The sequence below is a fragment of the Egretta garzetta genome, unplaced genomic scaffold (assembly GCF_000687185.1).
Source record: "Egretta garzetta isolate BGI_Z169 unplaced genomic scaffold, ASM68718v1 scaffold69, whole genome shotgun sequence".
Lineage (NCBI taxonomy): Eukaryota > Metazoa > Chordata > Aves > Pelecaniformes > Ardeidae > Egretta > Egretta garzetta.
Genome location: NW_009260790.1, coordinates 429948 through 445148, shown reverse-complemented (window position 1 = coordinate 445148; position 15201 = coordinate 429948). Strand labels below are relative to the sequence as shown.

The following is a 15201-nucleotide window of genomic DNA, read 5'->3' as shown; positions in this document are numbered from 1 at the left end:
CCCTCCGTTTTGTTTGATGTTGGCATGCCCCTTTAGAGTAGGCAGGTTTTCTTTTTTTTATTTAGACTATTGGTTAACTAGAGACCCAAGGCATACTTATGTTTGGTCCCCCCCGCCCTGCCAAAAACACATTGAGACATCAGGTTTGGTTTTAGGTGTTTATTAGCAAAATCAGATCTTTAACACTGGCAACAGCAGACTTATTTCCTGAGCCAGAAACCATCAGACCATTTATCTTAATAGGCACAAGGAATCAGTTCTTGTCTGTACAGCCATCACTGGACAGGAAGGATGCTCCTGTATATAGCTGTCTCTCCATGTAGGAACCAGTACACATATTCAAGCTCTCTTGAAGACCTGTTTACATACTTGATTCTCACAACGAAGCTCCTACAAAAAAACCCCAAACAAGAGTATAGATGTATATAGTAATCAAAGGAACTTCTTCTAAAAGTGAACATTGATCCTGTGCCATGACTACTGACCACCACTCTGCTGCCATGCAAATAAGTTATGCTTAACATGCTGAATTTAGCTATACAAGACAGTGAAACAATGAAGTTGTTCCTGCTAAACTAAAATCAAAGCAGAACATGCTCCGTATGTATCATCCGTTACAAATACTACAGAGCTAGAAGGTGACAATGCACACCGTGATCACATTATAGACCTTATTTTTCTCATAGAGACACAATTAGTAGAAACATGAAGTAAATACCAGATGGAGGTCGTCTCCTTCAAGCCAGTGAGTCCAGCCCCTGTTCTTCTTCTCACCAGTCTGGACACAGACAAGTTTATCATTCTCCCAGGTAACTAGGCTCTGTGGAAGAGGAAACAAAAAAGTGTTTCTGTGTGTCTGTCTCAGTTCTACAATATACTCATAGACAACATCCTTTTTTTCCTGCATAAAAGGGGACCTAAATACTCTTCCCAAGCAAAAGTGAAATTCCTTCTCTGTAACTCAGGCTCCTACCTCTGTGTTGCATTACAAATAGTATTCTTGAAACAATTTCAGCTCAAATATTGATCATGGCATCTTAATTTTGTCACAGACTCTTGATTTTATATAGTCGGTCTTACCTTGCATTTTCTGTTATCCAGGCCTTTATTATCTTCTTCAAACTCTTCTCCAATTTTGAACTGAAGCAAATAATCCCTGAATGTGCTAGTGGTATGGATATAAAATGAATCACCATCTTGTTTGATCACTTTCTGAGGCTTCAGCATTTTTGCTATCTTGCGTGTTGCAAAGTCAATACCTTGGACAGGAGGCAAAAAGGTCAGAGTTGTATTTATCACCAGCCATTTTGACAGCCAGGACTTGCCTTTATTACTACTAGAAGCATTTCTTAGATAGTTTGACCTTATTGTTATGCAAGGTTTTGTTGTTTGGGTTTTTTTGGGGGGGATGTAAAGGGGGTGGTGTGTGTTTGCTTGCTTAAAGCTGTATATTACACAGATCAAGTCATGTTCTTGTACATTTTACTCTTTGGGAAACAGTTTATTCAATTTTTGCACCATTCCTATGCAAGATTTCTAGGACTTTGAGTCCAAAGAGTCCTTTGAGGAGTTGGGGAGACTTGGTTTCCCCCACGTAGACACCACAAGCTTGGTCTCAGACTTACCCTCTGCTTAGCTAAAGGGAATAGTTAATGCCTGTTCTCATGCTTTGTCAGAGGAAAGGCATTGTGTGAATTGACAAGAAATCTTTGCACACTATACCTTAAATAGAGTAAACTGAAGGGCAGTCCTAAAATGAATTGTTCAGGCTTGTTTTCAGAACATGCCACTTACTATTAACACTTCTTTAGGTGCAACTAGAAAACATCACACTTGCCAAAAGATTTCCTGGTCATCTATAATGATCAATTACCTTTACCAGAATACTGATGTTCTTGGTAATACTGAGCTTAAAGGATTGCTTCCAGAGTTGTTTTTTTTTCTATTTCTCTAGTGAATATTTCTTCAGAGGAACAGGCCACCTATTTGGCAGGCAACTGAATTACATTGCATCCCAATAGCATGCTCAGAGCTGGGTTTTTAGGAAGGGGGGGTGGGTAAAGCAGGAGGCTGTGTATCAATTTAGCTGTTTTCATCACCTAGATTAAAAGTGTCATTTTATAGGACCACTAAAAGTTTCTCATTTTATGCAGGCTGGGGTTGTGAACTTCTTGACAGGGTGTGTTCAGAGACCATGTGTTGAACCATATGGCTCATTATGCAGTCTGTGTCTGAAGTAGAACTTCACTACTGTATGCATTACAGAAGTGCTAGAATCTGTCTGTCGTGTTTTTACATGGTTACCAGTTTATTTTAGCATAGAGGGGTTTGAATTCAGTACTGGCAGCAGCGGTACCTATTAAGCCTTAACATAGTTTTAAGAATATATAAGTACAAGCTACTTACAGATCTATTCCTTAGAGGTAGGTATTACTTTGAAGGAAAGGCTAGGCTTGGAATAGCCACGTCCTCATCTGTAGCCCCCTAGTTACTCAGCTGATCAGATATTAGCCTCCTTACTCTACTTACCCTGGTAGAAAAGTTTTTCATTCCAGCTCTACAATATTTATTTCAGTCCTCATGTTGTTCAGTATATTGGCAACCAAGCAGGAGTAATTAATGATAGGTTGTAAATTATCAACAGGATTCTTTGCCTTTACTTTTGAGTAAGTTACCCCAATTACATGCTGAAAACGAATTGCATTTTTCACAAGATCAGTAGTTATGTTTCATTAAAAAAATTCCTTTACTTAGCTGGACAATGTTTATTATCAAGTAACAGACAGAACCTCTATTCCATTTGAGGACATTAACACATTAAGAATATATTAGTATTCAAATGGAGGAATAAGGCCTCATTATGGGAGCACCCTTTCCGTTTTTTTCCTAACTGATAACACACCAAGGTTAGAAACATATTTCTTTCACCATGTTAAAAATACCAACTAGACAATTTAAGTGGGTCACCCAGCATAGATACATCCAGAAAACAGATTTCATTCTAGTTGTGTATACAATAGCCAATAAGGGACACTGCTGGTCACCAGTTTACACAAGTCAAAAAGGCAGAAAGGGGTGGGAGAGGCAAAGAGAAGAGAAGGCAGCACACAAGATTGCCTGCTGTCAGTCTGTAATGAGCTTTATACAAGAAAGCTAATAAAGTACCAAGGACTTTCTTAGTTCCCCATTCAGGCACCATTAATCTTTAAAAGATGTGAGTAAGGTAAGAGGTTAGCTTCAAGTGCTCCAGAAAATAGTTAGCGAGACTTACCAAGTCACAGTAACAAGAGCAGTATTTTGTAAGGTGTTTAAAGATAGATTACACTGAGCTAGTCAACTGCCTGAAAGTGGCAAATACCCAAGCACTATTTTTTGTTACTTAACATTTAATTAACCCTAGACATAGGTTCTGTAAGTTTGTGCTCAAAACCAAGAGAAATTGAGCAGACAGGGCTGCTCAAACTCTTCCCTGTCTCTGATGAAAGCTACACAAAGATTCTACTTTTAACAAGTACTGGGCTGAGAAATTCCTGGAAGCTGCAAGGCCACTTGGGTGACCGGCTAAGTGTAGTTAATGTTCTCTGTTTATCAAATAACAAAGATTCTTCCATTGTTTTTCAGAGGAAAAAAGCTTCAGCAATATCTAGATTTTAGAAGAACTCAGACTCTTAAAATCCAGGAGGATCCATATGGGGGAAGGGAAGAAGGATAGAATCAGGTTTTTTCACCTACCTAAGGCCACCATATAACCTTCAAAGTTGTCATTGCTGATAAGGTTCCAGGTTCCACTGAAATCCACAGGCATTGCCAGACTGTATAAAGAAGATACAGTCAACCTCTGACCAAAAAGCAAAAATGAAGAAGTAATTTTCCAACCAGGCAGTATATAAGGAAGGCTGTGGGTGGGATTGCATCCCAGAGCCTTTCTGATGGAGGGGAGGGGAAGAGTGCTGTTGCTGAGCCAATAGGTGAGAGGGTATTTGTAGATCAGCTTCAGCTGCCTTGGAGGGAAAAGTTCACCGTTTCTGAAATCTTTGTGTGGAGCAAATGTTAATAGCTCAAGAGTCACAATGCAAACCCAAAAGTGGTTTAAACCTTTTGTATATTTTAAAGGGACTCATGGACACCTTTTGTCATTACTAAAATTCTCTGCATGTATATTAGATCTGTGGCTTTATGGTCTGAAATCTACGTATTTGTTGAAAAGGTGATCTACCCGCTGTAAATACACGCTATATTTGAACAGGCAGGGATTGACTGTTAAACTGTGGATATCATTGTATCAGCAAATTTTTAGGCAGTACCTATGACACAGTAATAGGGATAAGTATTATGTCTTGTTGGTTTATGTCTGGAGTGAATAGTAGGCAGCATTGTTGTCTGGTGGTTATAACAGAAAAGTGAATGTCTGGTGGTTATAACAGAAAAGTGAAAGACCAAGTCTTGTTTGTGTATGTTATTCTCTGATGTGATTCTCAGCACAGCTCTACTTTGCCACAGTTTACCTATTTGAGTTTTGGCTTCTTTAATGCTGTTACTTATATCCTTGTGAAAGGAACACACATATATAAAATTCTTTCTTTTCCCAGATGCCTTACCAGCCAGAAAGTTTGTGTAACAGTTAGATATGAGACAGCAGATCCAGAGGCCTGAGCTCTGTTTCCAGTTCTGCAGCTCTGTATTTATCAACTTTTCCTAGATGGGAAAGAGGACAAATATCTGTTCTTGCAACCCTCTTTCAACTCCTAAAAATAGCCAATAACAAATTCAAAAAGTACTCTCGTGTATATAGAATATGTAGCTCCCCCCTTTGCTTTTTATTCTTGACGCATACAGTAAAAGAGAGATGATGCAGAAGTTATTCCCACTGATGCTTTATTAGATACTATACATTGTGGCAGAACATACAGGGAGTAGAGCACAGGATGCAGCAAGTAAGCTTCAGTGTTGGACTTTATCTCTTAAGTGATGACTCAGCAATGTGTTTTGAAAGGTGAATAAAGAATGCTTGACTGAAGAGAAAGGATATGTAAGGAACTTGGGAGTGAGATTTTATTTCCTTTAGAAGATACATAATTCTCTAATCTCTTGCAGTTCCTCCATCTGTGGTTACTTTTTGCAAACTGTATGCCTTATTGTTACAATTTACCAAGTGAGAAATATGAATTTAATAATCCTGAACAACCAGGGACTCTACAATTGCTAAGTACAGGAGAGCTAGGTAACTTTGTACCTCATTTTCCTCATTGGTAAAATGGAGAAAATAATCATTCCCAAAGTCACACCTATGTTTTGAGCATTAGCTTAATCCCACATTTTAAGTGGTCAGATGGGACAGTAATGAGCACCACAGTGAAGACCACATTAAAAGAAAAACCCAAAATTGATAGGCAAGGGAAATCTTAACTGTGTTGCTACCATAGTGAAAAAGGAAAAGGGAATTTGGTATTCTGAATCTTGAATGACGAAACTGACTTATAGCTACTACATTTATCGATTTACTGACTTGGGTTAGGCTGAATAAAAAGATAATACTTTGCAGAGAAGATTAAGTTTCCCTGAACTTTAGCTACATTTTTGGAGCTGACAGTTTGACCTATATGACTCACAGAATAATGCGAGTAGGAAATTAGGACGTCAAAGCTTGTTTCCTGTTTGCAGATGGATATTGTTCTCTAACCTATACTAAACTAGGAATGGGACAGAGAAATGCAAATTAATGTTTCCCCTGGACTCAAATAGTAACATTTCACCCACAATTTGTTATTACAAGGTTATGATAGTAAACCACTGTTGCAATACTACTGACTCTTCCAAGAAAAGTCAGTACTTAGTTAAGTCCTGTGTAAAAGCCTAGATATAACATTTTAATTGAAAATCAAGATTTTGCAATTGTCTGGGATGTGCTGCTTCTTTCTGTAAATCAGTACTTAATCTCAAATTAAGATTTGTAAAGGGTACTAGGGTTACTGTTTCAAGGCTCAGCCGAAGAACTGCCTATGGAACTTTTTGTAAGAACTGCTGAGTGCCTTGGCCACATCCTATGATGGTTCATTTCTTTCTCCCTTACAAATTCCCAATTTTCTTTTTGTGGAAAGAATTCTTTTCCATTTCCATCTTAACTGGTGTGCAGCATTGAGCAGCTAACACATTCCATCAAGTATGTGGCCTCATTGTAGAAGTAGATAAAGTGGTTCCTGATGCTGTTGTAGTATTTATAAACTATTTTGAGTCTAAATTATACGTGTGGTGTAAGGGCCTTTATGTTCTCTTAATAGAGCAGAACCAAATGCAGTGATGTAAAAAAAGCCTCATTTTTGTTTGTAGAACATCTGTGAATGCATTATAACTCTTTTTATAAATAAGTTCAGTGCACTGCATTAGTCACAAACCTTATGATTTCAAGTATACAGATTCTCTTTTAGATCTAGTCCACTCCTGAAAGTCTTACCTGTCTAACATTTTTGAATAGGCTGCATCACTGACTGTGATGCAGGTATTTGTAACTGATTAGAACAGTAGATTGTCAGTATGCACTTAATTCTAGTGTTGTTAACAGGCAGGTTTCTGGATCCCACTAGTAAAACAAAAGATCCTTATTCAGCAGTCAGTGTAATTTTTGAACAATGTTTTGTTTTGTATAGACAAAACTGTACTGACATCATTCTAACTACTTAAAAATCATGCAGTCATCAGACTTCAGATTTGGTTAATGACAGGATGACTAAAATTAGCATATTACATGCAATTTATTTTATTGAAAGACCCATCACACATAACTACATTAAAACCCAGTAAAATATAACTGTTTGAAGACCAAAGCTTTATAAAACATCCTACTGAATTTGCAGTTTCTCTAGAATTACACAAAGTGCACCAACACACACCAGCATCATTACTTAGAAGAATAAACCTAGACTTAAAGTGCAGTTTTACTCTGAAAAGTGACCACAATAAATAGCGTGCTTTCCCATTAGAAAAATCTTTGTTTATTCAGAAGCACACTGGTTGACTTGAGTGCTGAAAATAAATCTTCCCTTCTATTCTTGGCAGTCATGAATACAGACAGCAAGCAAAAGAGAAAAGAAGATCTTGTCCTTTCCTACGCGCCATCAATAATATAGTTACCTTCAATCAGTTATGGCAGTTTGATTGCTAAGGTGTCACGGGGGGCATAATATATCCTTCAGTATGTTTATTACAATTGATGATAAATGAACTCAGCCTCATTACCAAAGGACAGTGTAAGCTTGCCTGAACTCTAGGGGAAAAAATGGGAGACTGAACACATTTGATGCAGGAATCACCGAGAAAAAAACCTAAGAATCCTTGATGCCACTTTCTGTCACAGTGCTGTTACTGCACTTCTGAGTTGTGACTTGATTTTATTACGCTAATCTCCTTGTAGATTCTCTATAGATGGCCACCTTTACAGGCTGGAGCTAGTAGAACACCGATGTTCTAGTGTATGGTAACTGCAGAACTCATGTGGGGCTCCAAGTTTGCACACCCAATGCTGGCTCCACTGCAGGTTACAGGTTTTCCTGATAGTGCCTTGACTCCCCTGCTGGGTTTCATATGATCCTTGCAGGCCCTAGGGTCACACGTGATGTTCTGTGTTTCACTTCTGGCTTCCAGACTTCCCATGAAGCTCCTAGGGAAGCCTACACCTCTGCCTCAGCTCTTTGGGGATCCCCTGTCCAGGGAAGGATGACAGGTTGTCACAGTTATGATCCTGGAACATGTCCCTGGTTCTAGACTTGCCCAAGAATATCTAGGCTTCCTGCCCTGAGAGTCTCACATTCTGCTGGATTTGTTGATCTGAAAAATGTGAACAGAGTCATCTCACGGAGACTGTATGAAAAAGCTGTTAAGTAGCATCTTGGAAACCTTGACATTTATAAGGCACATAATCCAAACAAAAATGGGATGACTGCAAATAAAGGGAGGTAGAATTCTATCACCATGACATTCACAGTGCCTCTCTAGTTTATATTCACATAATACAGGCAATATACTGTTAGATTCAAAACCAGATTTCTAGCAAAGAAAAACATTTCATTTATATACAGTCTTAATATCCTACCATTTCTTCTCACCTCCAGTTACAGAAAACAATTCTGGCTATATACATTTGGCTCAAAAGTAAAAGCTCATTTATTATTTGAAATAAAGGGACGACTGTCTGAGAATCAGTGCAATGACACTGTTACTAATTTTTATCCATCAAATCAATGGCTATAAACCAGTTTCTGAAGTAGGTCTGTCCTTCCATGAGAAATGGTGCTGAGCTTAACGTACAGCTCTGGAAACATGAATGGAAAAGTAAAGCACAAGGCATTTCTGGGAGAAAATTGCATGATGGCAGACAAACAGGCTGCATATCTGAAAGGCAGGCAACTCAAAACATGGCATATCTAGCACCACTAAAGCCAGCAGTAAATTATCCTTTGGGGATAGAGCTAAATCATTTCTTTGAGGTGCACCACATGTTGGCAATTTTGAAAAAAATATTAGTTAAATGGACTTACTATCAGTAAGCGGTACATTTTGAAATTAAATGGCTTTGTTAAGACACTGTAAGTTATTAAAAATATTGGTGTTGTTAGTATTTTATAAAAAGCAGTCAGAGCAGTCTGAGTTGAAACTAATCACATTTTCATTTGTTTTGTTTGTTAATTTGTAATTCTCATATGCAAGTGTGAACTTAGTGCATACTTAGTTCATACTTAGTGCATACTTAGTTCACTACACTGTGACAAAATGTTTAAATGTGAAAATCTTATTGTTGGATTTACAAAAGATTGTGTAGGTCCACCAGACCTTAACAGCAACTACATATGTACTGAAACCACAGAATTACCCCGCTATTTACGTAAAAAAAAAAAAAAAAACAAAACGAAAAAAACCCCAAACCCTACACTTTCCTGTACTGAACAGTAGCTTTTTTTCACAGCAGAAAGTAAGTGAGTTGTATAGTGCCTGTTAGTTCTTAGAATCACTTTCATATTTCTGTAAGGGAGCCAAGACAACCCCAGCATTCCTGTCCTCGCTCTCTGGACTATACAGATTATTTTTTTCTATGTATGCTTGAACTACATCAGGCACTAGGTAACGAATGCTCTGGCCCCTCCGCAGTGCTCTCCTAATCTTGGTGGAGGAAATGTCATTTGTGATCCATTCTTCCACAAGGTGAATGTTATTCCTATGTCTCCACAAAATATCAGATTCATAGATGAATTTCTGAACGCTGTTTCCAGCCCTACTGATGCATACAAGGCCATGATTTTCCACAATCTCAGTGATGTCCTCCAACTTCCACAGATTGGGGATCCCAAAAGATTCCAGCATGTCACTTCCACAAAGCAGTTTAACCTGGGGGACACCTTAAAAAGAAAAATAAGTGAGAAACAGAGTTTGCTTTAGGCCACCAGATTTTAGCTAAACTAGATGGGGACATTTAATTTCTAGGTTACCTCTCTGTATCTTTAGTTAACATGAGACAATGGAATGAAATCAAAAAAGATTCAGAGTATGAAATTTATAATTAGTAGCCTCATACAGGATTTTTCTGAAAAAAGGGAGTCCCTTTGTCCAAAAGGACTGGAAAACAAACTATAATATGCTCTTTTAGCTTTGGGGTGAATCAATCACTGTGAGGATCAAAGTAAAAGAAAATACAGAGAAAATTCCCGAATAGCTAAGTATGAAAGGATACTGTAATGCTGTTAAAACTTTATCTGACATTCCATAGAGAAGAAGTCCCGAATAGCTAAGTATGAAAGGATACTGTAATAGTATAGGAGACAGCTTTTACAGGACAGGAGGCAGGGGGGATTAGGTAAAGGGAAAGAAAATACAACCCAAAAAAAAAAAAAAAACCAGTGTGACCTGACTTCAGGGGACTCTCCTCCATACGGTGTTTTATATGGAATGTAGAGAAGCATGCGGATAGAAACCACCGCAAAGTAATGGAAGCAAAATTGAGTGCGCTATAGATTTGCAGCTTCCAGTAATGTCACAGGTGGTAGGAATGTAGTAAAACATCTGTCAACACAGTATGAAAAAAGCCTGCCTGATGCTGTTGGTCTTTTCTTTGAAAACATTTACTTTAAAACACTGTAAGTTAAACAGTAGAATTTGGAAAGGTTCAAGGGAAGAAGTCAAGAGCTGCTAATATAAAGGATTAAGATGGTTATCATGCAAGGCCACTCAAATTCTGTCTGAATACATGTAATTGTACATGTTAAGCTAAAGAATTAAAATCAAGATCTAAAAGCAATAAGCAAAATAAATGCTACCTAAAATTACAAAGCCACGCTACATCTGTTATATGAAGCTTTAAATTAGAATTTAAAATGATCCTGTACCCAGATACATTTTGAATTTCAGGACTTAATCCTGTCCTTTCTTTCCTCACCAACTTATAACATGATCCAAAATTCTCAGCTGTTAACTATAGTTTAGCAAAGTTCTGTAGGTAAAACAGAAAGCTCAGACCTTTTTCAGGTCAAATTTCTATTATCTGGAGTATTTTTCATGTCCTCTGTATTTTATCCTTACAGTCACCTTTTTATGAAGCCTACTGCTTTATGCGGTGGGATCTAAGGGAATAAACTTACTCAGTGAAATCAGAACCAAGAACTAACATAAAAAAAAGTTACTCATCAGGGCAATTCCCTTCAAATAGCAAGTATTGTCAAGCATTTAATTTGCAAACAGACTTAACTTTTTATATCTGGACTCTGATTTTTCTTTTTAACGGGGTCATGCCTATTTGGTTCCTGTTTCCTCTTCCGTCCTGGCTTTGTTAAAGGTATAGCATTCTGCAGACTATTAGTGGGATCAGGAGAGAAAAGCTTTTGATGATGGTACCTGCAAAACAGATGTATTTTAGGTATTTTAAAGATGTAGAAGAATATAGGGAAGAGTATGGCCTGCTAAATAATCTATCACCACTTCCTCCTGCAGTATTTTCACAGACAATCCATCCAAGAACCGATCTGCTGGAACCGGGACTTGTGAGAGCTGGGTCGTAAGATGGTTGAAGTGCAAAGCAAGAACTACAAGGTTGGTTTTTTTCCTTTTTGATAAAAATTAATTTTAAAAAGAAGAACCTCAGTGAAGCAGCAGTGACTGAAAGAGTAAAAAACATAAAACTTAAAAAAATATAGTCCTTCAGACAATTCTCATGCCAGCCTTTAAATACACCAACGGGCAGCATAGCACAATCAGAATCAAATGAGGAAACTGTGTGTAGCATGTGTCTCCCCTAGTCTAGTTTCTTGTCCTTCTCATGAATACCTTTGCAGCTCAAAAATTGAATAAAGCCTAAGAAACAACATATCTTAAAAATTGTTCACAGGCTCATTTTTTGTACGTTTAGGACTAATGGTGCAATCTTTCATTTACAATGCTCGTATAAATAGTACTTCTGAATTCACTGAGTCTATTCATATGGTTCAGGGTTAGCCTGCTGTATTCTAACTTGTTAGAGCTAACACCATTCCTCATCCTTCTATAGGATCTTGAGACTTTTTAGGGTTTGGCTGAAGAATACCTTAAAACTTTTAGTGTTTCCAACCACTCACTCTGGCTGCTTTCCCAATCATCAACTTCCACCCAATCCGAGTTTTTTGTAGCTAGTTTTGCCATAGTTACTCGGTGATTCGCACTGATCAGACCTTTCTTCTTATATGCATCACCTACTGGTGAAATTATTCCTTTGATTACTTTGTATTTTCCTGTGGAAAAAACACATCACACAAAAACATGAAAAGTGGTTGAGCAGATGTTACTTCCACTGCATTGTATTTAAACTATTCCATAATAGTTACACCAATGCCAGCTCTGATAGCCAGCCCAGTGGAAAAGTACAGTATACTTCTGCAATTGTGCAAGGCAGCACAATTAAAGATTTAGTAAGATATATTAGGAAGATGTATTTCTATAAAGAAAAACTATAAACCTCATGATTTAGCTCATTAAAATTAGTAATAAGCAAAACATATGTAAGACTGTTCTCTCATGTATTTGGCCTACGTGATTTTGTATGATACATACACACATACTAGCTTCAACATCTAATTAGTATTTCCAAAAGTATCTGTCAAACAAGCATTCATACTCACAAAATACTCACCTTAACATTTCAGTGTCCAGCTACCAGGCTGTTTTGAATGATATAAATTACCATCTTACCTGTTTCATGAAAGTAGTCTTTAGCCAGCTCAAATAGCCTCAGATGCATGTTGGTAATGGGATTGAAGGACCCACAGGCCAGCAGTACTACTTCAGTCTTCTTGTCAGGATCTTCCATAGCCATTTCTCGCAGCTACAGAGCCACGTGGAGAATGTTGGTGCTAGTTGCCAGCCACTACAAGAAGAGACCAGATCAAAAAATAGTTATTCCTACTTATTTGGGCTGCCGATAAGCAGAAGATTTCAAGATCAAATCAAAGACTGTTATTTTCCTTCCATCAACATTTGGTCTGTGATTGTTCATGTGATACTGCATTAGCCAATATTTAAGAGATTAAAGTGATCGCCTCTTGTTCTTTCTGGTTATCCCTGGATAGAGGTATAATGCAAGGATCTGACACAACAGTGGTATTGTATTCCACAAAGGAGAATAATTCTTCCGTGGGGCTTCAGAAATCAAGGGTGTAGAGAAAAGTGAGTGTGCTAGGAAGAAGACATATGTAATTATATAAGTGAACTCAAATTTGCCTTTCCCATGTATTATCAAAGCAGCTGCAATTCCCTCCAAATGCAAGAGGAAGCATCTTTAAAAATGAAATCACTGAAAACAGGGTGTTTGTGTGAAGAGAGGACAGCGTACTACCCACTCTGAAGAAAAGCAGCTCATGCAGAAAAACTTCATGAAGAGAGATTATTTGTCCTGCAAGCATTAGAACTTTGCAGTTTTTCTAAGATGCCAATGCCAATTAACTGCCAAGAGACACATCTGCAGGGAAGTTCCTTATAGGCAACTTCCTTACTTCTACTGCTTACAGGGGGGAATAGAACATCCTACGACAGTTCCCAGTGCTGCTACTCTAAATTGCAGTGAGTCTTTTCAGCAAAATCTATAGAATTAACATTATACTATATTAATTCTGGAGGAGGAAGGTTAACATTTCTTCGTTCAGGATTTATTTACATTTTACAAGCTCTTGGTACATGGTGTGAAATGTGTCCATCTGATTCGTGTTAATATGGAACAATGCTAGGGCCGCATGATGAAATGTGACCTTCTGTCTTACATACCCTGGTATAACCACAAGCCTAAGAAAAACAGAGAGGTTAATATAGTTCTTACCTTGCACCCCCCCCAGCCGCCTCCTCACGGGGGAGAGGGGGCCAGGCGAGGTCCCGGCGCACCCAGCGCTGTTTGCTTGCCTTTATTCGTTTAAAAAATTGTTAATTTTGATTGAAATCCTATTTGGGACTCAGTCATTTATCACAATGGGAAGAGGGGGCTATGGACTAAACAGGGAATCAACCAATCTGCTTTGTGTTGTGGAAAGGAAGTGGTAGGTGTACCAGCAGAACAGATGAGAGAAGAACAGTGCATTAAAAAAAGTTTAGTGAAAGCTGCAATTAAATACCAATTTTTTTTTCTTTTTTAAAATACAACAGCACTGTTCCAATTTTGAACTTCAGTTTCAGAAAGCTGCTTAAGAATTGGTGAAAATAAGGAAATTTCACTACTTTTTCAACATTACCTGGATTTTTGCTTCTTGGTGTTTTTTTCTTTCATGAGAATATTCTGGCTTGCCAAGATGGTTTCCCCTAGCCTGGCCCTGAACAAATGAAAACTGGAATATGTTATGGGCTATTCTGCTGTTGCTCTTTGTGAGAAGTCTGCGGCATCTGTGGTGAGCGCTGAATAGTCTGCCATTGTTTCTACAGCAACATCACTGCCTGGAAAAATCCCACAAGGTCACTCTCACATTCTGTCTCCTTTACAAAGAAGCTGAGTGATGTTCACAGCCACCACAGCAGTGAGAGATCATCACAGCTAAATCCTGCAACAGCTCCTACGGACTAACATCAAATAGCCTTGAATAAAAGGGAGTCTTGGAAGGCTTCACATTTTGCAAGTGTTAGTACTTTGCTGTGCTTTCAAGAGTTTCACAAACTTTTAAAATATTCTTTGTTACTGCGGAGTAGTTCAGCATTTGAAGGGTTTGGTGTAACTTGGAATGCAGTCTTCACAGGGGCACCGGCTGGAAGAGTTACCATGGGAACAGGCAAGGAAAGGAGTTAGACTTGCCTTTGTAATGCATAAAGCCCTACTTTCTAAAGAAAGTGACTCATGCTGCAAATTTGAAAAGGCCTGATTTTCTCCTTTAAAAAAAAGAAAAGCAAGGGCAAAAATAATAGAAAATTTTAAGATGAAAATATATAGTGCCTTTTTTGGAGTTAAGGCACATGTCCTTTTTCATGCTGCTAGCTAATTTTACAATCTGCGGGAACAGGCAATTACTGTATCATAAACTCACCTTGTAGTGCTGCATTATCTGCATAGAAATTGAGAATAGAAATATAATTTAATAGTTTGCACATACCCTAAGTCTCCCAAATTGCAATGACATCCTCGGTCTAGCACTATTTTCATAGAAAACAGCTGCATGGTTGATGTGGAGAGTAGAGGAAATGACAGAGGTATCATCACATGGTCACCTCCGCTGTTACGTCATCTTTATAACCAACACAGCTCCATCAGAGCTGGGATCTGCTTTGCATGAATGACCTTCATATAGCTCTAACGTTTTGGGGAAAGCTATGCAATTTGCACATCCCAGGAGAGAAAAAGACGACTAGGTTCCAGTGATCATTAAAGCCCAGCCACTGCCTGAGCTGTATATGGAACTATGCCTATTCTTATTGTATAATAACGTAAGTAGTTTTGATGAATTACATATACTTTGGCTCTGCTTGACACAATTCTAATTATTGCAGTTTGACCACAAGATCCAAACTAGCAGCCCAGCTCCTGCTACAGAGACGAGAGAGATCTGTATGCCGGTAAGCATTCCGTTTCACAAAACTGAGAACAGTCTTAAAATAATGAATGCTATCTTATGCCAAGTATTACATGCAATATCAGTAAAACGTCTCTACAGAAACTGAAGAAGGGGAAAAAAAGTAAAATGGCCTTCACTCAGATTTTCTGTAGGTGTGGGACATCCTGGA

The 15201-nt window shown here is 38.2% G+C and overlaps 2 protein-coding genes across 4 annotated transcripts; both read right to left on the bottom strand.

Moving 5' to 3' along the window:
* Positions 1-339: 339 nt before the first annotated feature.
* On the bottom strand, positions 340-3805 carry RBP7 (retinol binding protein 7). Its single transcript, XM_009646437.2, has 4 exons — positions 3733-3805; positions 1081-1259; positions 719-820; positions 340-390 (listed from the first exon to the last, which is right to left on the bottom strand). The coding sequence occupies exons 1-4, from the start codon at positions 3803-3805 to the stop codon at positions 340-342; spliced, it is 405 nt and encodes a 134-aa protein (XP_009644732.1).
* A 2022-nt stretch (positions 3806-5827) lies between these two features.
* Positions 5828-15188, bottom strand: NMNAT1 (nicotinamide nucleotide adenylyltransferase 1). Of its 3 annotated transcripts, none has more exons than XM_009646436.2 (5): positions 13728-15188; positions 12202-12376; positions 11561-11744; positions 10730-10875; positions 5828-9386 (listed from the first exon to the last, which is right to left on the bottom strand). In XM_009646436.2, exons 2-5 carry the CDS (start codon positions 12323-12325, stop codon positions 8986-8988), a joined length of 855 nt encoding a protein of 284 aa, XP_009644731.1. In that variant the 5' UTR covers positions 12326-12376; positions 13728-15188; the 3' UTR covers positions 5828-8985. The 3 variants fall into 3 exon arrangements, with proteins under 3 accessions (XP_009644731.1, XP_035757805.1, XP_035757806.1); XM_035901912.1 differs by lacking the exon at positions 13728-15188 and adding an exon at positions 13322-13704; XM_035901913.1 differs by lacking the exon at positions 13728-15188 and adding an exon at positions 13163-13315.
* Between the last annotated feature and the right edge of the window lie 13 nt (positions 15189-15201).

Bases quoted from the DNA above. Each gene is read 5' to 3' on its own strand.
- RBP7 (XM_009646437.2), bottom strand. From the start codon at position 3,805: ATGCCTGTGGATTTCAGTGGAACCTGGAACCTTATCAGCAATGACAAC. The intron at 821-1,080 runs GTAAGACCGACT...CCTCTTCCACAG, and splicing joins TGGATAACAGAAAATGCAAG to AGCCTAGTTACCTGGGAGAA. The intron at 391-718 runs GTATTTACTTCA...GTTTTTTTGTAG, and splicing joins AAGGAGACGACCTCCATCTG to GAGCTTCGTTGTGAGAATCA.
- NMNAT1 (XM_009646436.2), bottom strand. From the start codon at position 12,325: ATGGCTATGGAAGATCCTGACAAGAAGACTGAAGTAGTACTGCTGGCC. The intron at 11,745-12,201 runs GTAAGATGGTAA...TTTTTTCCACAG, and splicing joins AGACTACTTTCATGAAACAG to GAAAATACAAAGTAATCAAA. The intron at 10,876-11,560 runs GTATTCTTCAGC...TCTGTTTTGCAG, and splicing joins GAAACACTAAAAGTTTTAAG to GTACCATCATCAAAAGCTTT.